The sequence below is a fragment of the Orussus abietinus genome, unplaced genomic scaffold, assembly GCF_000612105.2.
Source record: "Orussus abietinus isolate OABI.00-Male unplaced genomic scaffold, Oabi_2.0 scaffold22, whole genome shotgun sequence".
Classification (NCBI taxonomy): domain Eukaryota; kingdom Metazoa; phylum Arthropoda; class Insecta; order Hymenoptera; family Orussidae; genus Orussus; species Orussus abietinus.
This window is the reverse complement of record NW_019394596.1, coordinates 1,039,380-1,067,092: the sequence shown is the minus strand read 5'-3', so window position 1 is coordinate 1,067,092 and position 27,713 is coordinate 1,039,380. Positions and strand designations below refer to the sequence as shown.

Below are 27,713 nucleotides of genomic sequence, written 5' to 3'. Positions count from 1 at the left end.
CGCTCCGGATTCAACCTCACGCGACCCCCTATCTGCTTGTAAATAAAAAGCAGGGAGAGGAGAAAGAGACAGTTCCTTCCCAGATAACCGCAATCACCGAAAGCCTCGCCCCGGTCACTCCACTTATTCAAGCGACGACATGACGACAACACGTTGGGTCCTCACCTAGAAGACGACCCCACTTGCTGGGCCGAGGGCGAGCGGCACTACTCTCCTCTCCGGAGGAGGACTTCCTGACGTGCGAGGACTCCCCGTCCTTGCTGTCCTTTCCGTCGCCCTTCTCCACGTCTGCCGTGTGCTTCTCTCGGCGAAACCTGGATCGCGGCCACCGAGAACACAAAGAACACCTTGAATGGGGGCGATCCTCGCCTCGCGGGGGGTCGCGAGATATAAGTGGAAGGCCGGTTTCTAGGCGGTGGATTACGTCGGGCGGATTAGGTCGCGCCTTGGTCGGGCCTTTCTACGACCCCGGGTCAGGCTAAACGGTACGGGCTTTCGTACTAGACAAGTACGGGCTTTCTTACGAGATCGCTACAGAGGCTATAGGGTACAGCTCCAGCGGTGTCACGAGCAACCTACTTTGGTGTGCCTACGGGATCAAAGTATTCCTCGTGATATGAAATGCCAGTAAACATACGGGAGGGTGGTGACCGAGGACGGCGACCTGGTGACGTCCACCCCGAGGACGTCCATCGACTCGGTGGGCAGCCTTTCGCGACCAGAGGGACCACTCGAGCCGATGCATCGTCCTGGCGAAGGACTTCCGGTCCCCCGTCCTCGCGATGCCGTAATTACGGTCGCAAACTGCTCGAGAGGCGCCGGATGGCCCTCGACGACTGCACCCAGGGTGCGCGTTGCCGAGGTGGCGATGCAATTATTCATTATCAGAGCCGAGGTGTTACGATTAATTGGCTATCGCGCGGTCAGCCTCACGTGCGTGGTACGAGGGACACGCGTAATGAGTCATAAATATCGTAGGACTAACGAGGGCTCCGAAATTGCGCATCCCGGGGGCGCGATATGATCTCCGTGCCCCCGGCGGCCTCGAGCAGTCGGGCGTATATAAAAGATTTAAATATATAGGTGACAGAGAGAGAAATATTTGAATCCTAGAGTGTGTCCTTTACATGCACCCCGCGATGCGGCGAGGCCCGGGCGCTCGCAGAGGTCGGAGGTTCGCGGTTCCTGGGACCGCTTCCTCCGGAGGTCGTGCTGAACAAGCGGTAAATCGGTCTTGCTATCCGCAAGGAGAACCCTAGAGGGATTCGAGGTCTCGAGGAGGACCTGGACTGCGGGACTCGAGGACCGGACGACTTCGGGGGAAGGATTTCGAGGAGGTAGAGACACGGGGTGGACCTCGAATCCGCCCTATGGGGATCCCTCGTCTTTACTTGCTAGGAGTATATAGAAGAAAAATGCGCATAACCCTCTAAAGGCGTATATCTTACAGCACTCTAGCATTCGTAAAACGGCGGACCGGTCGTCAGACCGAACGAAATCGTTATGGGCATCGGCTGACGTACGAATTCCGAGATCACGAGAAGACGCATCGAGAAGCCTCCTGGTCGCCGTTCGTCCGTTACTTCATGCTCGTACACCTGAGTACATTAAGTACTTTCAAGCGTATGCACGCAGGTGCTGGGTATTTACGCTTTGGGACGGAACGCATCGAAGCGATCGGCTCGCTCGAATCGAATTCACCGCATACGGAGAAACAGGAATTTACCGCGACCGGTAGCGGCTCGACCAATTGTTTCCCACCGTCGAATTAATCGAAATAATTATCCTCACCCCTGCAAAACCGGTCCACCGTAATTCCCGTCATCCCCGACAATTCGGAGGGGCTAATTTCGCGTAGCGATCGCTCAGCAAATTGAATTCACCGCGATAAAGGGCTTTCGGGGCGAAAATAAATCGATTCCATTTCCTTGATGCGTCGCAGAAGCAAATTTCCGTTCTCCGTACCGAAAAAAAGTACCCGAAAGTAATCGAAAGCAACAAGGTAGAGGATCTACGCGAACGCGAGAAATCATCGATTATGGAGTCGCACGTACGAGTACATATATATATACACGTTGTGCATGTATCTAGAATACATGTAAGAATATTATACGATCGTATGTATATATATATATGGTAAATATAATATATATGTATATATATAAGAGTATAATAGTAATAATAATCATAATAATGGTAATAATAATACGTAGCAGAGATGGTAAAAGAAATGGAGAGAAATAAATACGTAAGAAATGAAATTGCCTAAAACTGGGCCAGGGTGGCAGGACGTTCACGGTGAGCTCCTCGTCGGAATCCTGCGCAGGCCGATTAGACAGTGCTCTTGTCATGTGGATCTGGGGTTCCCCGTCAGTCTTGAACCTTTCCGGACAACAGCCAGCCATAGCAACGATCAACAGTCATATAAAGTTACATCCTCCGCTTTGTTCTTGTTCTACTTGCGAATGGGATAAGGGCTGAGAGGGGATTCGCACGTGCCATCGGTAAGTAAAGTTGGGTCAAGAGATTGCACCACCAGTGACCTGGATCCGGATCGCCGTAACATTAATACCGATGACGCACGATCAAGAGGTCGATCTGCATTCGATCGACCAGGACGGATCCCGCGGTGCAAGCTCTTTCAAGGGATGGTTACGATCAAACGGGGTCCGATGGTTCCTGCTTACGAGGACGACCTAAGCATCGCCCTATAGACTCGGACAGTGACGGAAATATGGCGGTGATTGTTTGTATAGGTAGGATCGAACCTCTGCCGATCCTGCAGGAGCAGGCCCTACCTTGAAAAGATTTTGCGAACGAGGTGGTCCTGCGACTGGTCCAGCTGGGGCTCGTTTTTCCGCCTCTCCGCCAGTTCCTTCTCTCGGCGAACGTCGGCCACTTTCCGGAAAATCAGCTGGAAACGATTGACATATCGATGATTAATTCCTCGGAGGATTTTTGCATAGATTACTTAATTCACGCTTGCAGAAAAGGTTATCAAGGTTGGAAGAATCTCTGTATAAAATGTAAATCCAAAGTTACGTCGAGGTCGAACAGGTTTGATCGATCCGTCTTTCAAGAGTACCCGGGAACGTCGAGAGTCCCTTGATAACCCTTACTTTTAAACAATGACTTAATCGTTAGATACATTATCGCCGACCGAAATAATGAAAATATTTTCTATCTCCACCTCGCAGCATATCTTCGCCTTCTTAAGATACATCGGGGGCGAATAATCTTCCTCTACTTGATCTTTCCGCGCCTCTTGGGACGTGCAAACAAGTGTAATATAGTCCGCGATAACGATGCCTCGATATTCGGGAATCATGTGACGATGTTGATGAATCTCTCACGTTGTTCGGGCACGAAAGGAGGCACTAAAATATCTCATCCCATGGAGGCCGACCTGCAAAGTCGGGCAAGATGGAAATCTCTTTTTTTCTAACTCCGGATGGGATGACATCGATAGTGTGCGCGTAATGGCAGCGCCTGCGCCGCAATGTCGAACTAATCAACGGCCGATGAGCGACCCATGCCGAATAAAACACTGAGTCAAATTTTATTTATCTCAGTTATTCAAATAAATAAAAATCTAATCTCTAGAAATGAATACATCATACGGTTCTAGGAGCTGCGTGAGGGGATTACGAACGCCACCAGTTGCCGCCATATTGGCCATCTTGATGACGCAGGGGTCACGTGACCGAGAATATTCCTGTATAATGGCCATCACTCTACCTAGCGCCATTTTTAAAAGACGCGTTCGATCGACTTATCAACGGTATTTAAATATAATGGGAAGGCAGCTCGCGTTGCTGCATTTCTAATATTGAAGTGATCCGCGAGTTTGAAGTTCGGGGAATATCTGCAATCAATAGCTCGAGTGGAGGCTAAATATATAGAAATAAAAAGTTTTTTCGTGTGGGGCACATCGATGAGACATTTCAATACGGAGTGGAGCAGTAGCGCGCATGCGCACCACGCAGAGTCGATAGATGGAAAAGTAGCAGACTACGAATGTTGCTATAACCTCAAAGAATCTTGTTCTGTGGGAACGGTCGCAATACCGGCTTAAAAGGGCGCTGAAGGACGCTACTATTCGAGATTTAAAGAATGACACACATATATTGGGGTGGCATGCGATAGGCCAAGTAACAATGCCGTGAGTGTAGCTAGTGAAACAATTGGATAACCACTCGCGAAGTCGTCGTTTCCTAGGGAAAACTCCACACTTTGCACGGATTGTTGTCGTGTTTCCTATGTACTAACGTTAGCAAGGTTAGTTGCATATCCAACGTTTATTGATTCTGCTTCCAAGAATATCTTTGCTGACCTGTTCTGGTATTTTGGCAGACTCTGCACACTATGTGTAAATGTGTTTATAGAAACTCAGTTCGGTACGAATAACCAGTACGGTTGGTTCAAGAGATTTCTACGTCCCACAGGAAAATTGATAATCGCAGACCAATGGAGGAATAAGAATGACTTCCCTAGTCATTGTCGAGTTCTTTTAAAATACATCGAATTACTTAAACGACAAAGTAAGTACGCTTCGCGAAGAATCTGCATTGTAAATCATAGTTCTCCTATATTATGATTACTTTTACATGCTTAATGTTATCTCGACTGGAATAGAGTATGTATTTAAATACTGTGTATTCGGCATTTTAGATGGGTCATGGATCCAGCAGATCTGCTTCGTCTGTAAATATACTATCTACGGATGAGTTAACTTTAGTAGAGAACCTTTTCAAGTCTATGTCCCGTAGCTCAGGATCTATAAAGCGTGAAGACATTTTCAAACACTGGTCGACTCATTTGGATGACATACTGCTTCAATTTGTTGTGCGCTTTTTATGTCACGAACCAGGGAAAAAGGTCTCTGCGATAAATGGCGAAAACTTCGGCCGTTTATACGTCTTTGCCATACGTGGCAGTCCTGATGAACGAACGACACTGATTTTCGAAGGGTACTCGGAGGAAGAGAAAAAGACCGAAATCCCTACTGCCACATTTCTCCAGTATGTTCAGGCAATAATCAACTCATACTTAAGACTGCAAAAGAATAGCAACAATTCTCGCTATCAAAGTTGGAGTAGCATCGGCTGCACCGTGAACACCAGGCGAATAGGATTACGTTCACGTAGCCTCTGCGAGAATCTAGTAAAGAATGGAGATACATTAACGACTGAACAAGTAGAAAGCTGGTTTGCACACGCTTCCACGTTTAATTCAATCTTATCGCACGTCTTTCAGTGCCTTTTTCTTATCTCTCAAAAGAAGGGTGATAAGAACACAACAGGTGTTCGTATAAACGATCTCAATTTGCTACCAATGTGCAAGGGGCTAGAAAACATTCCTCATTTTCCTAGCATTCTAGGATTAGGAGATGTGCTATTCTTGAATCTAAGTTTGCCTCACGAGCTCCGCGACGAATGGCGTTTCCTGTTCTCTAGTCAAGTGCACGGTGAATCATTTTCAACTATGTTAGGCAGAATAGTCATGCAAGGAGCCACGCTTGTCATCGTCCAAGACACCGACGATCACGTATTCGGAGGGTTTGCTTCGGATAACTGGTCAGTGGGGTCCAATATGTTCGGAAACCAAAGTTGCTTCCTCTTCATGCTGGAACCACACATCCTGACGTTTCCATCAACTGGCTACAACAATCACTTTCAGTACCTGAACCTCCATCAACAGACCATGCCTAACGGAATGTTTATGGGTGGTCAGCTCAACTATCCCGGGTTATGGTTGGACTGTGAGTACGGTACCGGCAAGTCCAGCGTTTCCTGCACAACTTTCCAGAATTATGTACAACTCAGCGGCAAAGAGAACTTCACCGTGAAGCACTGTGAAGTTTGGGGAGTGGGACCCGTCCCCGAGACGGAAGAGAACGTCAGAGATTTGGGATCCATTTTGGAGCAAGACCCTACCTCTCAAGTCATGCTGGAACTCGCAGGAAGAAAGATGCACTCGGAAGGACTTAGAGATAAAAAGAACTAATTCCGTAGCAACAACGTTTCGAGCTTTTGATGGAACTTATCTGTTACTGAAATCGTCTTACATCTCATAATGTAAATGTGCAGTTACGACTTAGGCAAAGACTCCTAAAAAGTAGCTAGTGGGCAGTACTCGAGGAATTAGCGTACAAAGCCGAGAAAAAAAAATGCAAAGGTGCATGGCTAATATATTGTGCAATATTATTTATAAAGTGCGGCCCGGTGAGCCTTAACGAAGGGAAAGGGACAATAAGTCTTTCGAATGGATCGCATAGATATACTTATAAACGGTAGTGTGCAGCTGTGAATAGATAATTGTGATAGGCTGTTTAGCATACTCTCATCAGGTAGTCGTGTCTCGCGTACTGTTAAAAAAAAAGAAAAAAAAAGAAAAAGAAACAAAAACACAATTCTAAGAGAGACCAGAACGGCCTGATCTACGAAGCTAAACTTATTTCTTGTTAAAAATTTGTTACGACGATTTACTCGGCTGTGGGACATCGCGGAAAGTGCGTATCTTGAATTACCTTTCTAACTTATCACTGTCTAGTGCCTGATGTTTCTAATTTTATAATACTGATTTCCGGGTGGAGGAACGAATGGAAAAACGGTCTGCCAGCTCAATTGCATCCTACTGCGGAACGATCTCTGTTAAACTCTCCTCTTACAGATTCAATAACTTATTAACGCTCGAAATCATGTAAGTGGATCTAGATTAGCGCTAAATGCCAAATCAGGTCAAGCCCGTCGCATTGATGTTAAAGACGCTGAAAACATAATAAACGACCCGTAAAGATGTCCTTTACACGCTTCTAACTTTTCCCGCCCTTGACATGAAATATTGATTACCACATTAGAGCGAGTGGACTCGCCAAAAACATCAAGGCGTAGCTAGAAAAGCGATTTGAATAACGCGAGCGGCCCCAACGACCCATTGTTATACACTTCCCTGCTTTTTAAAGCTCGACACCCCGACAAACATATCGCCCCCCTAGTATTAAAACTAGTTCCTCCGTTGTTACAAGTGAAAAATGTGAAATAAAGTTGCAGCTCTCAAGGCACGGGGTTGATAATTCAATAAGCCCTTAGAAGGACCACCCACTGGGTGCACCCGAGGTCTGGCTGATCCGATTGCGCGTATAGTATTTTAAAAATCAAACTTACCCGATGTCGCAGGTTGTAAGTCAGGACGAGATTGCGGGAAAACGAGTTGGCGAAGGCCTGGTAGAAGTCCAGGACCTCCAGGAGTCGGTCTCGCTTAATGGTGTGGAGGTCGCAGTACGTCAGGGCCCTCACGTTGGCCGCGCTCTGGCCGATCGCCGAGTCCTTCCAAAAACTGTCCCCGAAGACGTCGCCCTTGCCAAGGATGGCTACGACCTCGTCGTCCTGGATGACTTCCAGGCTCCCGGTCACGATGAAGCAGAGCGAGTCTATGGACTCGCCGGTATGATAGAGCAAGTCGCCGGGGGCGCTGTGCGACATCGCGAAGTGCATCGCCAGGGCACGCAGGCATCCATCGGAGGCGAGCCTGAGACAGGAAGAGGAGTCCTTGATCTCATTAAATCCTAGTACCACGAGAAGGGACCCCCGAACCCAGGGCAAGCATTAAGGGGACATGAAATAGGCATATGAAGAGCCAATCGTCCGGTAGGGCTGCCTTAAATCCCTCAAGGTAGACTTCCATACCTGAAGGCTGGGTGCTCGTTGAAGACCTTCCGATTGAGGTGCACGCAGATGTCAGCCTTCATGTCCTTAGGACAGTAGTTGAGGACCTTGTCGGTGTCCAGTCCTTTGGTCATCGCCCAAGTACTCACGACATAGTCCATGACCCTCTCGCTGAGGGCCTTCGGTACCTCGTGCAGCTTCATGAACTCGCGCACGTTGTTCAGCATGTCGTGGTACTTGGCCGTGGCCGAGGTCATCTGCTGGATGATCGTGGTGACATGCCCGAAGATCGTGGCGTACAGCAGAGCTGGACCGAGAAATAAATTGCTCACTCTGATACATCCTTTTAAAATGATTAAATCCTATTTCGCGTTTACGCGCGGCATGGGTATCAGGGGGTGACCGCACCGGCAATGATCATCATGCAGATGGTGAAGATCTTCTCGTTGTCGGTCTCCGCGGCGACGTTACCGAAGCCCACCGAAGTCATGCAGGTCATCGTGAAGTACAGGGCAGTGACGTACATGGTGCGCCGGGATGGACCGGCCACCAATTCCGGGATGGTGCTGGCATTCGTCCACAAGTAGCTGTACGGCGACTGTGTCACGTTGGCCAGCTTCCACAACCAGGAATACTGAACGCCGGCGTCGGCGTCGGATCTCCCTATCGAATACCTTGAAGGCAAATGAGCTTGTAACGCGGTGCTCGCATTCATGAAAACGGCACAATCGCGCGTCGAGCCAGCCGGCAAGATCTCGAAACCCCCTGCAGCTCCATCAAGGATAGCGAGCCATTAAGTTCCAAGTACCGACTACCAAGTCTTCAAATATCTACCAGTGGATTTTCTAACCGTCCGCCATCTTCCTTTTCAGGTCTGAGATCTTGCCAGCGCCAGAACGCGCGCGCGAAGCAATCTACGGTGGATTAGAAACCTCCTAATTAAACTACAGCTACAGACTGTTGATAAAAGTCTAGTTCCCGGCCACGGAGACCCTTGAAGAGACCGAAACCTCCTTTCGCAGCCCCTCCTCGTGAACGGATAGGTATTTTCGGACGCCGAGAAGAGCCGCCGAAGCGTCGTTCTCTGGAGAACCGAGAAACGTCCTCGGCAAGCCCGGGAGATTTTAAGATAGTACCAAGGGTGGAGTGTGTACAGTATTTGAAAGCACTTTACGTGAGATTAAAATCCGTTCTGTTCTTTTTAAGGGCCCGGGGCGATATCAAGAGCTCGCCGTTCAGCTTCAGGGAGCAGGAGTGGAGTCGGAGAACGTCTTCGCGATATCATCTACCTGCTAGAGGGCTGTTTGCATATATACAATACATAAGGTACGTATGTACAGGGTGAATCACCTTAATATGACGTACCAGATACAGGCCAGCCAATGAGCAACCAGCATGTAGAAGCATAGTAAAAGGATAAGCATGGCAGCTCCGTACTCCAGGTATCGATCCAATTTACGAACAACCCTGCCAAGGCGAAGGAGCCGGACGACCTTCAGCGCTGAAAACAAACTGCCAATCCCGTCCTCGTCGTGGTCGAAGGCGTTGAACACGTCGTAAGGTAGGCAGCTCAGGAGATCGATGATAAACCAGGACTTTAGGTAGTTCATCCTGATCACCTGAAACGAGACCCAGCCGTTATTTCCGCCATTTCCACCGTCAAGGTCGGACCGACGAGCCGGAAACGAGGAGCGATCGCAGCTGCCTGGCTCTCCGGGTTATCTTTACCTTTGGATCCGATACCACTTCTCCACCTGCACCGACGAAAGTCGTGTGGAAATTGAGGACGATGTCGATGAAGAAGATGACATCGACGATGCTGTCAACGACCAGGAGGGACACGTCCTCGCTGGTCTTGTTCTTGAAAGCCACGTTGAAGGGCACCATTATGGCCGTGTAGAAGGTCAGGCACAGGATTATCCAGTCCCAGATCGCCTTGAAGGCGCAGTAGTGCAGCAGTATGTGCGGCGGGGTCTTCGGGGCCTCCTGGCGGTATTGCGGCATCACGTCTCCGCTCAAAGACATCATCTGGAAAAATGGAAATCTGGGTTAAAAAGTGGCGGGGTTTCCATTCCCTACCTGTTGCTCTTCGACTACGAAGGCCCGAGTCGCGGATGTCACGAAATACCAGCGAGAACCCACTCGGTTAACAAGGGATGCATCTTCGACGCGAGTCTCTCTCTCGACCTCGTCCTCTACTCACATGAGCGAGCTGAGACTGCTTCGCAGCAGTCGGCATGGTGGAGTCCTTCAGGGCCGGCAAGTGCGAGCTGAATTGGGAGACGAGGACCGATCTCGACCTGGTGACCGACCTGGCCAATTTCGCAAACTTGGAGAGGCCGCCCTTGCTGTCGTCCGTCTCTATCGGCTGCTTCAGGGCCGTAATGTCCCGGAAGGTCAGCAGGAACAGGACCACCAGCTCCCGTTCGTTTTTTATCGGAGCTATCTGTAGCAGCAGCCATAGTGGAGTCTCTGCAGGGCACAACGAAATCGATCAGCCGGCCGAAGTGGAAATAAATCTGGCGAGACCTAGGCCGGTGGGAAACCGGGATTTCGGGCTCCCTTGAAGAGGGCCATTACTCGTCGAGGGCTACTCGAAGAGCGGAGTAAAGAAAAAGAAAAAAAAAAAACGAGAGAAAGGAAAAATTCTATCGAGCTTCCCTGGGGACACTATCGACGTAGGTCGGGATCTAACTCTGGATCTAGGTGTCGAGCGACTTTAAATTAAATCAACTCTATCTCCCCTCCTCGGGGACCATTCGGAGGAGGGATCCGTTACAAGCATCGGGAATGAGCGAACGGGGTGATTTATCATCTCGAGGGGAAGGGCCGACAAAACGCTACGTTGCGCATCTCCACTGGGAACGCGTTGTCACGTCGGCAGGGATTAGGCTCGGGTGCACTAACGTTACCAAGTGAGTGAAATGGCATAAGGGTCTTTGGAGAAGCCTGAAAACTCATGCCGAAGATTCCTTGCGCATACACTTCTTAAGCATCCCTTTCCGCGTTGTCATATCCAAAGCTGAACAAATCGGGATGCACCCCGTGCATCCCTTTAACTCTTTCGCCGGTGCAGGCGACCCTCGTCGAGTTATCACCGACAGTGGTCCCATTCACTGGATCTTAATCCCGCGGCGAAAGAGTCGAGGAATCTTTCCCCAAACCCGTGGAAACTTGTTTCGTTAGCGTTACCAAATGTTTCCAGGACAAACCGAGGGGAAGCAAGCACCGCTAAACGTTCGTTGCATACAAATGGCCTGATCCTTACCGGAACCGCTGCACTGCTCCAATTTTCTACCATTCTTTCCTCGGATCTGCATCCACATCGCTACCTCTCATGCATCGCGGACGCTTCGAGTCGCAAGATGCTAAAGACAAGATGCAAAGCCACACGTCGGCGCACCATTTAAAGCCGGAGGAATCTGCAAAGTGGGTGCAAAGGAGCATGCAGCTAGCTACCCTGTGCAGCTACATATCCTCAAGACAGGAGAAAGGGTTCCAAACACGTGCATCCTCCTAATGCGTCGGTATCCTTAATGATGGATTAAATTAACAAATTATAGATACGGTATGAGACACGGTAAAGACCCCACTCTCGAACTCGAAGAGGTGCTCCACGTGTAGAGGAAAAATTTAATTAGCCATATCACTACGGTACGGCGAGACGCGGACAATGGTCCTCGATTACCCAATTACTGGTACTCAGGGAAGTACTTGCCCGATCCGTTTACCGCCCACCGAGTTCCCCAGGAACGGAAGGGAAAAAAAACAAAAAACAAATGAAAAAGTAATCATTCTACCGACGAGCGCAGAGGAAGAATTCATCCCCCGAAACGCGAACGATGTCACCCCCTCGTAAGCCAGGGTCCCCTTGGTCGGGTTTCGACAATACTCGATAACTTTTCGACAGCGACCGGTTAATTAAAGCGTCCTTGTCAGAACGCAGAATGTCGGCCGTGGGCCATTGGGTCGCGATCCGTCCACATCCCGGGTGAGAATGGGCTCGCGAGGGCGCTAAAAAAAGCCACGTCGTAGGATGGGTCTTCATTAAAAAATATCTCTCGCCCAGGAGGCAATTTGACGAGGTCAAAGTGTCCTCGTGGCTTCTTTCTCACCGGGCGGGTTTCTTCAAGGGGGTGTCTGCGGCCGCTTCGTTTCGACGTCCCGTGAATCCGGGCCCTTTGCAGCCTCCCCTCGTGCATAAATTAATGATATTTCCCCAAAGTGGGCTCTATAATTGGATATTGAAGGACGGGAGGGAACGCGAAACACCTCCCCGGGAAAGCCTTTGCTCGGTTGTATTCTTCCTCCCCCGTCGTCCCCGTCGAGTCGATCGACTGGTACTTCTCCTCGGCACAGAGCCCTCGAATGCAAGTCCCCCCTACCGGGCCAACCCCCTCGATGCCTACGCATTCATCGTCATCAACCATCGCCATACCATGTACAATCCAAGGGATAATAGTCCAGGAAAGCCTCTAAAGACAAGTCCTAAGTCCCTCCGGGGAAGTAAATTCTCTCCCTCCCTGACACTCTTCCCGAAGCCGATCGATCCTACCCACCTTCTCCGACAGCCTCGGAATATCTTCTTAATCGTAATCCCGAAATTCAAGTCCCCCCCCCTTATACGAATTTCCCCAGAAATCTGGAAATACCCGCGGTCAGCAGCGGCGACCCAATGGTCGACTATCACTACTTGCTCGCACAGCCTTCGGACTGTACGGTGCGCGAGACGGAAATTAGAAAGAGATAGAGAGAGAGAGAGAGAGAAAGAGAGAGAAAATGAGATCGAGATGACTTACGGGCATGTGCGCGTGCGTTTTTGCGAACCTGTGCTAGACATACCTCGTGGGGTACCTTTAAACAGAATTATCCTCCATTATTCACCGCGACGATTCGACTTAGTTGGCTACAGGGGTAGTTAGGGTGTTAAGGTAGGTCGGGGGGTAAAACACGGCCGGGCCACGAGCGGCCGGCTTGTATTAATTCGGCTTCGATTGGCGCCAATTAACCGGGAAATCTGGAGGCGAGCCTCCGCGATCGCTCGGCTGGACCCTAGGCGGATATTTCGAGGCCGTTTCCGGGTTTGAACACTCGAGGAGAGGTTCCTGGTCTGCACCCGGGGTATACCTGGGATATGCATCCGATCCGTACCGATTATCCCCTACCACGAGGGTGTGTCAAATTGCGCGATAACCCTCGATAACCCGGGTCAAAGCGCCGAGAATGGGCTCGTCCGAGGCCGAGTCGCGGCATCCTGGACGTTCTCTTGGACCCGGTGCCGACCAGGAACATCCTCCTGGAAACGACGAGCCATCATGCTGCTCGGCCCTAAACGAGCATGCTCTGCTTACGAGCGACAACACGAGTGAGGCGACACCAACGAGAAGGCAAGAGGCTCCGAACCACTTCGAAAGCACACGGTATCGCACGGTAAGCTTGCAAGCTTATGCGAGAAACTTCGAGCCGACTTCCGGTCGGTCCGGGGCATGCACTAGGCGAGGCCGCCCCGGAGCTTCCGCGGCATCCGGAGGCGCTTCGCCCCTGGTGGACTTCCGGTGGCGGCGGGCGGGACTTCCGGGAGCTTTTTCTCCCCCGAGCAAACACCGGCCCCCGAAGGTCCCGAAAGCAGAGGGCGGTCGATTTCACTTCCGGAATTTTTCCTCTAACCCCGGAATCAGGGCGGCCGAAGGTCCCGGAGGACCCGCCGACCCCGGAAGTTCAGAGGGTCAAGTATCGGCGCGACCGGAAGTGCGCACGGCCCGACGCCGAGCGGAGACTCACTGTTCTTCTTGTACAGCAGGATCTCGAACTGGTCGTGGATCTGTCCCTCGAGGCACTCCTCGATCCGGGAAATGGTCTTCTCGTCGGTGAGCTCGCCGTACATGAATCCGCAGCGACATGACTTTTGCATCACCTGGAAGATGAAAAATTTCGTGAGGGGGGCGACGGGGGAGTTATGCCCGGCGAGGATCGTCGGTACCCGGCACGAGGACGTGGAAAATTCCCAAGGCTTTACCGGAATCGCAACGACGGCCGTGAAACGGCCCGACGACGAATCCATCCAGGTGTTATAAATCTCATTAGACGGATCGCTCGGGAAAATCGATGCTCTCTGGCGAGCCCGAAGGAATCGCGGAAGCGAGTCGACCTCGTGGTCGAATCGCCCCCTCGGGAAGGGAGGTCGACTCCGAGGGGAAGATGCGCTCAAAAACGTTAAGAAAAAAAAAAAATTTATAATCGAAATTGAAGAATTATCTAAAGCTCTTCTAGGTAAAGCGCTGGTCTCTCTTCCAACGAGGCCATTCCTTCAATCCCCATTCCCATCGACAGAAGTTACATGCATTAACTGAGGTGCTCATGAAATTTCAGTAAAAAACGTATACATTCTCGGTTCTAATCAGGGATAGATAAAAAAAATCTTCCTTTGAAAAATTAAATTCAATGAACATCGCGTAAATATTTTTACGTTCCTTAGGCCCGGGCATAATCACGTGCCGAGGTACCAAACGATTCGGGGGCATCCGGTTTGGAGGAAAGCATTATAAATATTTTTACGTTTTATAAATATCGAATGACCCTTCCGTATCACCTTAAGGTGGATTAATTTGCATACCTCGGCCCTGTTGTATCCAGAAATCTTGCAGAAGCTCTCGTTACAGTAGACGATCGGGAAGTCCACGATTTGAGCGTTCGCCAGCAGGAAGCTGCTATCGGCTGGAAAAAAGAAAAGGACTTTCCATCAGACCCGATGAATTTTCTTCGGCTCGATTTGACGTACCCCCAAGGAGTGCATACATTTTCCGACCCCTCTGCGGAGTTTCCCCCGCAACCTTCCCTATTCGACCCTTAGACACTTCACCCTACGAGATCGGGAGAGCGTTTCCCTCGGCCCCAAGAGACGCGGAGCCCGACCTAGGGCATCGTGTCCTGGATTTAGGATTTCCTGGTAGACACTTCCAGGAGGATCCTGGCAAGTCTCTCCGAGAAGATTCCTTGACGAGACGCATCGGTGCCGGGAACAATGTTGGACGGGGAGGAAGAAAGGGTTAGGCCTCGAAGAGGTATTTCTGCCAAAGAGAGCAGGCTACGCCTCGAGTACCTGTGCCAGGCATCTCGGTACACCTGTAGGTGTACATACGGACACGAGGGGGGGACCTCTCGTTGTAACAAGGGGCCACTTTTGATCGAGCATCCCCTCGAAGGCCCTCTGCTCGTTGAAAGCCATTCACCTGGTGTCCCGCCCTCGACGGTCTCCAACACATTAGCACTGCCTCTATCTAAGGATAAGGAAGTTCGCGGGTTTTGGGGGCTTATAGGTTATCAGATTCGCAGGTTCCCTGGTCCAGGAGTTCGTGGAAAACATTTTCATAATTTGTATAATTTTATATGATTTTCTTTTAATCACTTTATCATTTTTATTATTTTTGCAAATCGGCCCTCCAAATCTCGGTACTCGTCTTCCTCCAATCCCGACCATCGCGTTTTCGTTGCGAGACACGGGAGCGCGTCAAAGCAAGCGCAATCAATGGTGCTCGTTGAACGGATCCGGGAACATTCCGCGTTTTTTTTTTTTTCCCCCAATCATCGCACAGCGCACCGCACTCGTCGGACTTTTGCCCGCCAAATGTCCGCTTTTTATCTCTTTAACGGCGAGTCGATATGCGCATTTTAACCGAAGCTGGACCGAGTAGCGCGTGTCCACCCTGGACAGGGACATCGTCATTTCGGGGGACTCCTTCCTCGAAGTCCACCCTCGGTCGCGCAAAACTCACGTATCGTCGACCTGCGTTTTTCTTTTTCTCTCTTTTTTTTTTCCGGACCTTGAAAATTATAGGTATTAATAAGTGTAATACCCAAGCGAGGTCGCATTTCCGCTACGTCGAGATACCGACCGGCGGCCACGTGCGCGAAGGTCGAGACTCGTGGAGTCACGCGAGTGCTTCCGGTCGCTTAAGGAATTTTCGAGAAAAAAGGGGGAAAAAAAGAGAGAGAGAAGAGACGTCCATAGCTGCACAACAGACCAGTCGGTCAATCGTGGGAATGGAAAGAGTACTCTGAAAAGCGCCACCCGGGCGGTCCGAAAATATCCGAATCGATAAGCTATGCCCCGAACGGTGGCCACAATTACGTCGATCCTCTCCTCTCCTCCGGCCTCTGCTTACGGATTGACCTACCTTAACGTACCAACGATTCCGAATCTCCGCGAGCAATGTCCTGACCCGAAACCCGGCAAAGTCGGGGCTAAACGCCGCGGAGGGTGGAGGCGCTCGTCTTCGGAGTCGGCCATGAAAGGCAATTAGTCACCCTTTAACGGCACGCGGCCAAATCCATCGAAACTAGCCGAGGTGGGGCAAAAGTTAGCGGGAGCCCAGGTCGAGTCCGAGAACCGTGTAACGTTTAAATCTGTACGCCCACTTCCCAGTTTTCAAGTGGGCCGCCCTCCTGGAGGAGGACAACAGGTGTCGGCGGGAAGATCGGCGAGATTTTGGCAATTTTTCAGGAATCCCGGCCCTACTCGAGAACCTGACGGTGGATCGAGTAAATCAAGGTAGAGGGGAGGGGAAACACCGGTGTCAAATCTTCAAATCGAGGTGGGGGTGGTATCCACCCCATGGAAGGTCCGAGGCGCGTCCACTTGGCGATCTCACGTGGCGCGATATAACAGGTGTCGATTGGGGATCCCCAGGATTTTGGCATAAAATCAAAACGGAAGGCTCGCGTGGCGTAAGCCGAGCACGTGCTCGTAAAGCGTAAATAGCCTCGATGTACACGTTACACGATACGTTACACCAGCGTCGCCAGGGCTCACGGCCGAGCGCCCTGACAGAGGGACAGATTTCGGCTTGGCAAATACGTTCCAGCCCGTTGGGAAGATGCAATCGACGTTTCCACAGCCGTCGAGCGGAAAATCAATCGCTTTTCTCTATTTCCAATTTTTCCCCGGACGGCCTTAAGGCGATGAGAAAGCGACACCGAAGAGATATCTCGTTTAAAAAACTTCTCTCCGAACTAGGCTCACCCAATCGTTTCAAACTCCACCCCTTGAACGTGGAGGCTATGATAAAGATCACCCACGAAATTTCAATTGAAAAGAAAATTTGTTAATAAAAATTGAAAATTTCATGGGTGTCAGGACCTTTCTTATACCCTTCATATTCACGGTGTAAAGGTTCGACACGACTCGGTAGATCCAGTTCGGCGTTTCATGAACGATTGACCGTTCGGATGCCACTATCGCATCCCCTTAAAAAAGTGATAAGAGGAGATTTCCGTATGGGAATCCGTCCAAGGGGGCATGGGGCGAATCCCGGGGGCGGAGGGCGCCGGTTTAAGAAGGTAACGAGGTAAGAAGGTAACAAGGTAAGGAGGCAAAAGAGAGAGAGAGAGAAATAAGCGAAGGTCAAAGGTAAGGGGTCGAGGGGTGGCCCGCGATAGCGTGCGCTCGGCTAAGGCTAAATATCGGGCTAAATCAATCCGAGGCCTCCGTCGCTTCGGCGGCATCGCGGACTGCCGTAATTCGGCTGTCGCGAAGGTTTAAGGTTTTCCCTCGAAAGGGGAAAGATGTTCGGCACGGCCGAGTCACTTTATTGGCCTCTAAGTAGAAAAGTCCATTAAAGCGAAAAGCCCGCCCCTGCAAGTGTCCCCTCCCCGTCTCTCCAGTAGGTACTGCCGAGCGCATTGCACGGGGGTGGTTACAGAGGGGGTGGGTACAGGGGTTAGACGGTACAGTGTCGTATGTCGAGCGAGTCGCGACTTACCCCCTGCGAAACGCGTCCCACGCTAACCTTCTGCCCTGGTTTCGCGTGAAAACCTCCCCTAGCCCCCGATTGACACCTGTTATCTCGGCTGCAAGGCCGCTTCTTTCTAGCCTCCAACCCTTCCACGATTTAATTCCAGGGTGTGAATTGAAACTAGGGGAGGTTAAGAGATTCCCTTTAACGATCGATCGACTCGCCGATCGGGAACGTCGAATCGGAATGGCTTTCCGTCGAGTTTCCCTGGTTTCGAAGAAGGGTGGAAACGCTAACGAGGGGCTCGCCGAGGGACGCGGAGGTGTAACTTCAAATCCAGCCCTAAAATCGTTCCGAATTAGAGGGTGGCCGAAAGACAGGTTGGAATACGAAGTTGGGGCAGTCGCAAAGTATCCACGACACGCGAACGGTCCGAGTGTACGGATATATGTGTGTACGTATGTCTGGGCGACGAGGTTCACGAGGAAGGGATGTTTCACCTTCCACCCCGCGAGCGAGGTCGGCCACGGAAAGGGGAGTCTTTTTTACCGGCGAGCATGTTCGAAGGGGGGGGGGGAAACGACACCTAGGGACATCGGGGGTTGGATGGAGAGGAACGGAGTCGGCGCGAGGGGTGGACCGGACCGGAAGGGGGTGGACGGAGCAGGGGGCAATAAAATCCCATGGAAAGTACACGGGTTCGACATTACGCGGGGCGTCGATAACCCGGGGGGTTTGCTTGACCCTTGACCACTCCGCTAAGACCTCGAAACCACCCTTAGATCGGCGGGTCTGGAACATGGCTACGTGTCGGGGTGAGACCTGACACGTGGCTTCCCTCGAGGAAAAAAAAAAAGAAACGAAAATGACGCTAAGAGAAATCTCCCCAAAAGGTGGAACATTCGGAAGTCCCTTATTCCATTCGCTGTAACTGGACTCGATCGCTTCCTTCGCGACACCCTTCCTGGAGGATGTCCCCCCAGGAGGATATCCGGCGTCATCCTTGGGTAGCCGAGTCGTTACTTTTCACTTCGGTCGCTACTTTAGGCTCGGCCTCGTCTCGGCGTGCAGCCTGGGAGTAAGGTCAGACTGCAAACAGCAGCCTTTGAAGTAATCTTGATTCGCACGCGAGAAGCTCGGCCGAAGTTTCCTACGGCGGGTCAAGGTGCGGCCTAGACGTCGCGCACAAGGTGCACGAGGTGCACGAGGTGCACGAGGTGCACGAGGTGCACAAGATGCACAGGATAGGCACACCTTGGTACGCGTTCCCTCGTACACTAACGAGAGACTTCGGCCGCGATGGACCAAATTATTCCAACGCGTGCAATCGCGATAAAGGTGTGGAACATTAATTAAAAATAATTCAAGGATCCGATCCATCGGATAGAATTGAAGTCCTGACGTTGCGCGTATCATTATGTAATGCGTCGTCTCGCTCGAGTACTCGCGTGTCTGATCACCGTCGCGGTTATCCGCAACTAAGAGAAATTCCGCAATTCTACGTGAAAAGAAAGCCCCGCGAATTAATCGACGGAACGCTTGGAATCCCAAACGCCCGAGAGGCGACCCTCCGAGGGGGATGTTCGAGTTCCTCGAGAGCAAGGAATTGGTCGCTCCTGGCATACAGTCCTCGGGATGACCTACCGGGAACGACCGATCCTCCGTGCATCTCGATGCGTACCGAGTCAATAGCAAGTGCGCGTATGGCGCATGCCGCCCTGGAAGCTAGGAGTGGCCGAGAGCACGCACTCGCCCGAATTCCAGGGCGGCGAGCCAGAGTTTCGTCCTTACGCTGTTTCCCTATCTCTCGAAATCCCGGATTCTTTCTTTTTTTTTTATCTCGAAAATCGAAGCCGAGTCTGCCGTGCCATTTCGCCCGGAAATCGAGCCCCGGCCCATTGACTTCGTACTCCACCTGCCTCGCCCGGAATCCAGCCCCGACGCACGCGATAAGGCCGATCGCTCGGAAGCAAAGGGAGGGTTCTCCCCTTTATTAATTTCGTTACACGCGAGATATTTCACAATTGGCCGGGCATCGGAGGAATTCGACCGGGGCCGGAGCCTCTACCCGGAACAAGGGAGCCGAATCCTCGACGGCCGGGAGGGATTTTCCTCGAGCACTTCTCCGGGACCCTGGACCACCCTTGCCGCGAGAAACCTACCCTTGGGAAAGATGAATTACGGTCGCGTGATCCGATGCGTGGATAAGACGGTTAGACAGGGCGCGTCCACCCTCGCGGCCTTCGACGTTCCTTTTCCCCAGGATCGAGAGCAGGACGCATCGTGAACGGGACTGGGCATGCGTTCCTCGTAAAACGCAGAATTCATGTGTCGTAAAAATATCGCGGTGGGGAAAAAAGGGAGGAAAAGAATAAAGAGAAATAAAATTCTAATCGATGCCTACCAAGCGAGGGCGGGCTCACGCGGGAGCGGATCTCGCGGCGTGTAAAAAGCGTGTCGCTCTTTCGCACGCAAACTTTAAAGATTTTCCTTCTTTTTTTTTTTCTTCTCTCGAGCTCTCTTGTGGATTTTATCGGCCCCCGACACGCACCACCCCCTCGGCGATATCCTCGACCTGCACCAGGGGTCGATCCCGAGCGAAGTCTCGCCCTCTCGCTATTTCCTTTTCCAGCCGAACGCAATTGCCGTGTTATTAATTTATCGCTGAAAAGCGGTCGCGTGTTGCCCCATTGACCCGCGAACTCGGAGGGGTGGCGATCGAGGGTTCGATTTCGAGCTCGAAGGGCTCGAGGTAGGAAGGGGGTAGTTCTTTAAAGAGTCGAAATCGATCAATGGACAGGTGTCGGACCGGATTTCGTGGAGATTCCGACAAGTAATGGCTCGCAGATTGCTCGTAATTCGTTGCTCCTTAGGGTAGGAAAAGGGTAAGGGGGTGGGAAAGTCGACGCCGATCGGTTTCCTCCTGGTGGAGGGGAGAAATAATTGATAAATGGGACCGGGGCAATCAGTGGGGACGTTTCCGAGGACGCAACGGGATTTATCGGCGAGTCTTGCGGAAAACAGAAACCGAGAAACTGGCCGAGGATGCGAATCCGGGTTCTCTACCGGAGGTAATTGATAAATGGAACCGAGGAATTCCGAGGGCAACGCCAGTAAATCCCGCAATTACTTTGCCCGCTCTAAAGCGCGATAGACGTAGAAATGAGGAAGAATACGGCGATAATTGCGGAGGCCCGCGAACCCCATACGGGGTTGAAATTGGACGACGAGAGAGGACGTCCTGGTATTTCCGCGTTCGAGGGAATCCAGGAGAGGAGTTTGCAAATTCTGTCCGTCCCGCTCGAGCAGTCCTCGGCCGGTCCGTGAATTTATCGCGAATTTCGGAAAACGCTGGAGAAAGGAGGGGAAAATGTAACGGCCGACATATAAGTCGCGGGGTTGAAGTACTCCCTGGTATGACGTCAGTACCTAGAGTACAGCCCGGGAAAAGAGTTGACTCAGGCTACTCGAATGCGACGTACGCGCATGCTTGCGTACGGAGAGTACGACCCCCGAGTGCGCTCGCAAAGGGCTCTCTCCGAATTTGCATCCCCCGGACGTCGCCTCGGGCGGATCCAAATTTCGAACCTATCCGAAATGGTACCCCGAGCTCGGGCAATCGCGCCATCGGGGTGTCTAATTCCTAGGACGAAGGATAAGGAACCAGGATAAGGAATCCTATCACCTCCACCCTCGGAAAGGAAGGAGGTCTTGGATGGAAGAAATTTCGAGGGATCTTTTTCTCATCCGCCTAACGAAGGGGTGAGGAGTTCATCCCCCCGATAGCCGAGGGTCGCGTTTCTCGAAAGCGACAAGAGAAAGAACCCCGGGTCGCCCTTATCCGCCTGAAGAACCGCAGGGCGTTCCGCGTGTGACGCTCGTCCGTCCTGGATGCATTCTTCCCCTTCTACCCCCCCGCCCCGTCCGCTCTCATCTCCCGGACTGAATGGTCGCGCAAAGTCTGAAGCTCTTCCGCGACCAAAAATAGTTCGCCCTTTCGCGACATATATGTCAAGTCGCATGATTAACGCGGCCGACGGTGGGGTCGAAGTCGGGCACACCGCCGACTATCTATTGTCTCCCTGCTCCGCGTTCTACCCCGCTCGGCTTTGCGAGGCCTACGAGACCCGCGAGGAGACCTACATCCCGATCCGCGATACCGACGATTCTCGTAACCTATGGCTGAATCCTACCCACCCTAACTTATGGATGAAAAATCATCAAACGGGCTTTTCCAATCCCCGAACCCCCCGAAACACCCTCGAAGAAACTCTCAAGGTGGCGAGAAAAAAAAAAAGAAACAGAAGAAAAAAAAGTTACGCCCTAGGTATCACAAGCAGATGGACGGCTCTCGACGCGGAAGGAAAGAAAGAAAAAAAAAATGGGAGAGACAGAGGGAGGAAAAGTCCGCCGTTAAAAATTCGTCCCCGGGTCTGGAACTTTTCGCACCCCCGAGCCATCCCTTGTGAACGGCCAACTTCTGGAAAGAATTACACGTCGGGGTGTCTCCACCTCGGAGCCCGGTGCGAAACTGGTGCGCCGCGTTCAAAGAACTTTTCCGGAGGCCTCATTAATGCGTACAAAGTATTTTTTTTTTTTCCCCAGGGTGATAAGGGAAGCGCACACGAGGGAGAGCATTCAGAGGACTCAGCGAGACGTTTTTCACCCCCGCGGCGATAAGGCGGATTTTCCGGTTCCAGCCCCCCCCTTCCTATTTTTTATCACTTTCTGAGAGGCGTCGAGCCAAAGGACGTAATCGGGGGATGTAATTCCGATCGAGGTTAAAATTCCCGGAGAAGGTATAGGAATCTAGGCGGTGGCCCATTTCGAGTGGAGCCTTCGGTCGCACCGGGGGCTGCACCGCTCGAACCAACGGACTTTGTCGCGAAGAACTTCCGAGGGCCGATCGAGTGCTCCCATTCGTCCCCCAGGGGGTAAGGCGACGCGGGGGTGCTCGAGGACGCTCGTGCGAGCAATTTCGGCGAGTCGGCTCGAGAGGACCCGAGTGAAAATGAAATCCCGCCCCCGGAGATTCCGACACAGCGAAAGGACATCCAGAGTACGAGAGGCGATATCTCGCGAAAGCGTCTTCAAGGAATGAGCAAAACGACTCCCAGGAGTCCCCCACACGACCGCCCTGCATGGGCGACCGATTGCGGTGCGGCCAGCTGATACCGCAAAAGCGCCCCGACGCCCCGCGACGCGGCCGACTAAGACCGGTGTCACATACTTGCGCAGAAGCGACCCGGACGACCCGGTCCGGTCTAACCGCGTGTCTTATCACCTAGGAAAGCGCGTCCCAAGAGCCTCGCCCGCCTCGGCGCGACGCACGGAGGCCGCAGAGCGTCTCCGTCGGCGGTCGCGGCCTCCGCACGTATTCGACCGAGCCGAAGTCCAAACGAGCGATAAGGGAGCCTGCGACTCGACGCTGAAGGTCTAAAAATAGCAGGGCGCCCAGAAGGGGGTGTCGTCGGTGCGCAAGTCGGCGGGGCGCGGAGCCCCCCTGGCGGGTGTGGGGGGGGGGTAAAGTTTGCATTATGAAGCGCATACAACGTCCTGCCCCATGTAACACCGGCTCTGACCCCCATGCCCTGTGAATTTGACCCAATGACCCAGCGGAAGCGGCCGAATCCGCGCGGAAACGCCCGACCGGCGCGGCGCGCGCGTTCCGGTCCCTCTCCGGTTTCTCTCTCTCTCTCTCCGGTCCGCCGCTCTGCGGACTCGAGTCTGATCGAAAATACCGACCCCTACTTCGCCGGCCCTCGGCACCCTCCCTCCCCCCTTCACCCTCCTCCACCCCCTCGACCACCACACCGATACGGACCAACACCTACGCCGACTCGTGCAGCTCCGTCCATCGCGACTAGGCCGCTGTCCCACCCCTCGGAACGAGTCCTCCCTCCTTCTCCCTCCCGTGACGGGACGCTACGTCTCGCTCCGTCGCTCTTTGACGTATCGCGGGACGATGCGAGCTCGGCCGGTCTACGGCCGGCGCGTCGAGGCCAAGGACCTCGCCCATGGCGCCCTTCCTCCTGGCCCAGGGTCCGAGCCCTTCCGTTGACCCTTAGTCGAGGGGAATCTCGTTACCTACCCCGAAGTCGCGGTATCCCGGATTCCCTCGAAATCTCGCCGGGGAAAAGAGAGAAGGTGGGCCGATCTCTCCCGGAGGGTCCTTTACCCTCCCCGCAGGAAACAAGGAAAAATTAATATTCATACCGTCGACTTTGCACCCCATGCCGCGTAGGGTACTTCCCCCCTGTTTCAGGGAACAATTTCATTAAATCGCAAACTCCGTCGGACGAAGGGAGGGAACGGGGGGTCGCGTTTCCGGCGCCTCCACCGAACCGCGGAAAGGGTCTCGCGGACCCGGAAATGCAACTGGTCCTGCATTCCGTACACGTGCGTACTATTAATCTCGTAAGGAGTACTTACTGCCGGGCTAAATTGCCCCCGGCTGCGAATTACTCGGCCGTATTCAATAGTCACGGAAACTCCGGGTGCGGAGTTTATAAATCGGCCGGCGACGCCGCCGACGGATCGGGCCGCGTGCAAGGGATACGTAATCGCCCGCCTAACGAGCACCGTAATTATTCGGTGATATCGTAATTTCCTCTCCCCCCCCCCGCGCATCACCTGACTCAAATAACATACTCACGGAAAACGCGAGGAATCGGATTAACTGGAATTATATCGGAGTGACGGAAAATCTGCCTTGGGAAATCTATTCTTATCGGCGCGCAGGTTTCACGAGAGGGAGGGAAGTCGCAAAGTTCCTTATGGGAGCGTGCCAAGGGGTTTCCGGGGAACTGGGACGGTTCAACCCCCTCGCGGGGGAGTTTCAGGGGACATTCGCTTGACCGGGACGCGGGATTCTCGCCGCATTTCCCTTTGGCGGGACCGCCAACGGGTTTTCCGAGGATGCGGTGCGCCGACCTCTATGCCGTCCGCAAAGCGCCGCCGCATCCCGAAAAGGAGAGCCGGGGGGCATTGCGTGTACCTAGGTGCACCCCCGTGTACAACCTCGTGACATAACCTAACCGCGGGTCGAAAGTGGAGGGTACGCGACGATTTATTCCTGCCGAGGGACCGCCGCGGCACTCGTCGAAAGGCGTTATTCATGAGGGCTTCCCAAAATCGGGTGAAACCTGGATAGGGGGAAAAATAAAAAACCCCCAAACCAAATAATTGAAGAAAAATCCGGAGAGTGCTCTCGCGCATTCCAGTTAACTCTATCCGCGTGGAAAAAAAAAAAACTCTGTTAATTAGTGTCTCAGAGATATTTCCTTCTCGACGAGCGGACGGACGGTCTCGAGGAATCCCGCAGGAATTCCGGCGTGTTTTCCTTCGATCCGGATTTCATTATCCGCGGGGTGGCGTTTCCTCCCCCCTCGGTCCAGGGACCTCCTTACGGAGCCAAATTTACGAGAGTCTCCCGACAATGCATCCCGCCCACCGTCCGCCGTCGGTGGATTCGTTCGACGGAAGTCGGATCGCCGAGGAAAAGCCTGCGGGGGGAAAAAAAAAGAAAAGCGTAGGAAAATCCCGGCGAGTCTCCGGCCCCGACGAAAGGACCCTCGCGGGAGCCAGCTTCCCGGAAGGAGGTCAGTCAACGCGATGTTTCGGGAGGTCGGCCAGGAAATTAGCATAATCGAGGGACGCCGGCATCGAGACGTGGGAGTCGCGGTCGCGGCCGGTCCTCGATAAAGAGATCACCCAATCGGGTGCCCCGCGATCGCTTTCCAGGCTCGAAATAATCGGGAAAGAAGATGGAAGGATAAACGGCCCCGAGGGAGGGGAAAAAAAGGGAGTCGATCGGCCGAACGCCGCCATGTCGGAGGTAAATGAGAGGGGTTCACTTTCCGCCGGGTCAATTGTTCCATTCCCGGCCCCGTAAAGGATTCGATTAAACCGGGGGAAAATTGCTTACTCGGGCAATTATTCGTGCATTACTCGGGGGGGCGTTGCGGTCGATCGAGTTACCCATCCGTCCGTCTCTTCGGGCCCCGAAACGAAGGTCCCCTCCCCGGGGCTGATCCAATAATCTTAATTCACTTGGTACATTTTTCCTTCCCTAATTCGGAGGTCGGTCTCGTCCCGCTCGAGATACCGCCTCGAGAACGACCGAGTGGACGAGATAGTGGAATTTTTTTCCCGGGTAGGAGTATGCCCCCGGGAAAGTGGTATGAAATAATCAGGGAGCACCATCCACGGAAGCCGACTCCACGAAGACACGAGAGATCCGCATTGTCCCTCAGCGGAGGACAATCGCGCCGGGGCGTCCCGGTTTTCGTGGCAGTTAGTCGCGATCGGGCAAACCCGGCTGGAAGGCGAGTTCAAAGAGCGCTTTGTCTCGCCTTTCCGGGGAAAAGTGGTAGGTTAGAAGCGGAGCGCATTGGCCCACCACCGAGATTCCACCGAAGGGGCGAAAAGATACCGAGACTCGGCCCTGAGATCCTGAGAACGCGAAGACACTAACGACCCTTAGGCACGACCGGCTCACCCCTTTCCCCTGGGAATTCCCTTGAAAATCTAGAAAAACGTTTTCCTACCCCGAGAACCGATTGCCTTTGATTTCATCCGATAAACAGCACCTATGACTCGATAACAATTGACGATCGGCCTTAACCTCGTAACCACGTTTCGGTGATCTCTCCAACGATTTTCCGGGATTTCCACGCGAATCGTCCCTGTTTCCCTGGAATCTCGACGAAACCAGAAAAAAAAAAAAAGAAAACTCGCACCGTGGAGAAGCGTAAGGTGTCGATGCACGAGAATCCGGACACAGGAGTGCCGGGACGGGAAGGGTGGTCCTCCACTTAATGAGGGAGACCCTCCCCTGGGAAGGGTTATCCCCGACTCGCGGGTCGTCCGGAAAATTTAATCGGTGGCTTGGACGAGAGTCATCGAAAGATCTGATTTACGTCGGAGAGAGCGAGACATCCCCTGAAGGGAACCGGAAATTTCCTAGGCCGAAGCACCGGTTCCGTTCGGTGCTTGGCACGCGCAGATAATATCGCGCTATCACCCCCGCGGCATTAGGTCGTCGTAGAGGGTGGCGGGCGCCACGACGTGACAGGAGACGCGGATTCACCCCACGGGACGCAATGGCCCGATGAAACGAAACCGGCCCATCTACGGCGACGTCGGTCCTACGTACAGGTGGGCGCACCTGGGCGCCGATGGAGCCCGTCACGCGATTCCTCCGCGCCGGAAGCGCCGCGTTCTCGCGAGAGGGACGTCAGAATTCGGAGGGATCTTCCCGGGTCACGAGCGAGGTCGGCACCCGATGTCACGGAGAAGAATCCACCAAGGGAGTTCACCTGTTGGGGTACTTCGAGAAATCGGGTCGCATTGGGTCCCCCCGTAAGCGTGGTCATGAAAGTGGGGGGGTCCTCTGAATTTTTACGGTGAAGCTGCTCGTGGCACGATAGTGGGTGTAATTTTATACGCCACGAAGGCTTTTTTTTTTTTTAATTTTATACGCCACTTCCGAATGTAAAAATAGGAATAATGTAAATAAATGGGAAAATCATACCGCCCGCGTAAGAGCGTATAATGGCATTTCGCAAAGGAGTGATTAAGAGCTTTCGCCCTTCTAATGCGCGCGCTGCGCAATGATTTTTTTTTTTTTTTCTTATCGGTATCGAAGACGAAATGACAAGTGAATTCATGCAGGAGGGTACTCACGCTGGCTGCTGCTCCTCCGAATGATGTTCTCGAGGAAGGTGTTTTGCGGGGCTACCAGGCCCCTGCGCCCGCCTGGCATCCTTTCTCCCTGGGCTCGGCGAGTCGCTGTCCCGGGGCGGCCTTAGGACCTCCTCGAGCCGGGCGCCGCGACGTCGGTCGTCCCCTGGCAGCCCGGCATCGCCCCGGCGCCCCCGAGACCCCCGAGAAACCGTCCCAAGTCCTGGGGCCGCGGGGTAAGCGGCGATCGCACCGACCGAGGACCGGTCGTCACCTCCTCGAGGTCGACCTCGCGAGGCCCGAGGTCCCCGAGAGCATTCCCCCCGGCACCTTCTGCGCGAGCACCTGCCTACCGGTCGGAGGGCACGAGTTCCGGGGTACCTCCCGGGGCGTCGAGGGGGCCCGAGGTGGCCTCCGGGGTCCCGCGGCGACGCAGGGCGTCCCGCAAGGGCCCTAACCGCAGTCCTTCCAGGAGTTCGCGACCAGCCGCTGATGAGTTCGCCCCGGCGTTGCTCTCCACATCCTCGGCGTCCTCGTCCTCGACGGCGCAGGCTCCGGACATCGCGTCACATCTTCCCACGCGCCCACGGCCCCACCGGCTGGCCCGGGGACGCGCCGACACCCTGGAAAA

The 27,713-nt window shown here is 53.1% G+C and overlaps 2 protein-coding genes across 4 annotated transcripts in view; one reads left to right on the top strand and one right to left on the bottom strand.

Moving 5' to 3' along the window:
* Positions 1-27,164, bottom strand: part of LOC105702178 (potassium voltage-gated channel protein eag) — a 28,378-nt gene extending 1,214 nt beyond the window's left edge. Inside the window, exons 1-11 of the mRNA XM_012429550.1 lie at positions 27,086-27,164; positions 14,281-14,381; positions 13,449-13,581; positions 9,871-10,139; positions 9,396-9,695; positions 9,033-9,286; positions 8,076-8,341; positions 7,689-7,974; positions 7,167-7,530; positions 2,799-2,914; positions 166-314 (exon numbers count right to left, since the gene is read on the bottom strand). Coding sequence (XP_012284973.1) covers positions 166-314; positions 2,799-2,914; positions 7,167-7,530; positions 7,689-7,974; positions 8,076-8,341; positions 9,033-9,286; positions 9,396-9,695; positions 9,871-10,139; positions 13,449-13,581; positions 14,281-14,381; positions 27,086-27,164 — 2,317 coding nt within the window. The remainder of the gene's footprint in view (positions 1-165; positions 315-2,798; positions 2,915-7,166; positions 7,531-7,688; positions 7,975-8,075; positions 8,342-9,032; positions 9,287-9,395; positions 9,696-9,870; positions 10,140-13,448; positions 13,582-14,280; positions 14,382-27,085) is intronic.
* LOC105702180 (TLD domain-containing protein 1) lies at positions 4,014-6,802 on the top strand. 3 transcript variants are annotated; one of them, XM_012429553.1, is made up of 3 exons: positions 4,014-4,278; positions 4,446-4,541; positions 4,672-6,802. In XM_012429553.1, the coding sequence occupies exon 3, from the start codon at positions 4,672-4,674 to the stop codon at positions 6,004-6,006; it is 1,335 nt and encodes a 444-aa protein (XP_012284976.1). In that variant the 5' UTR covers positions 4,014-4,278; positions 4,446-4,541; the 3' UTR covers positions 6,007-6,802. The 3 variants fall into 3 exon arrangements, with proteins under 3 accessions (XP_012284976.1, XP_012284975.1, XP_012284974.1); XM_012429552.1 differs by having other exon boundaries at positions 4,386-4,541; XM_012429551.1 differs by having other exon boundaries at positions 4,354-4,541.
* Positions 27,165-27,713: the final 549 nt, after the last annotated feature.

Coding starts and splice junctions, on each gene's coding strand:
- LOC105702180 (XM_012429553.1), top strand. CDS start 4,672: ATGGGTCATGGATCCAGCAGATCTGCTTCGTCTGTAAATATACTATCT.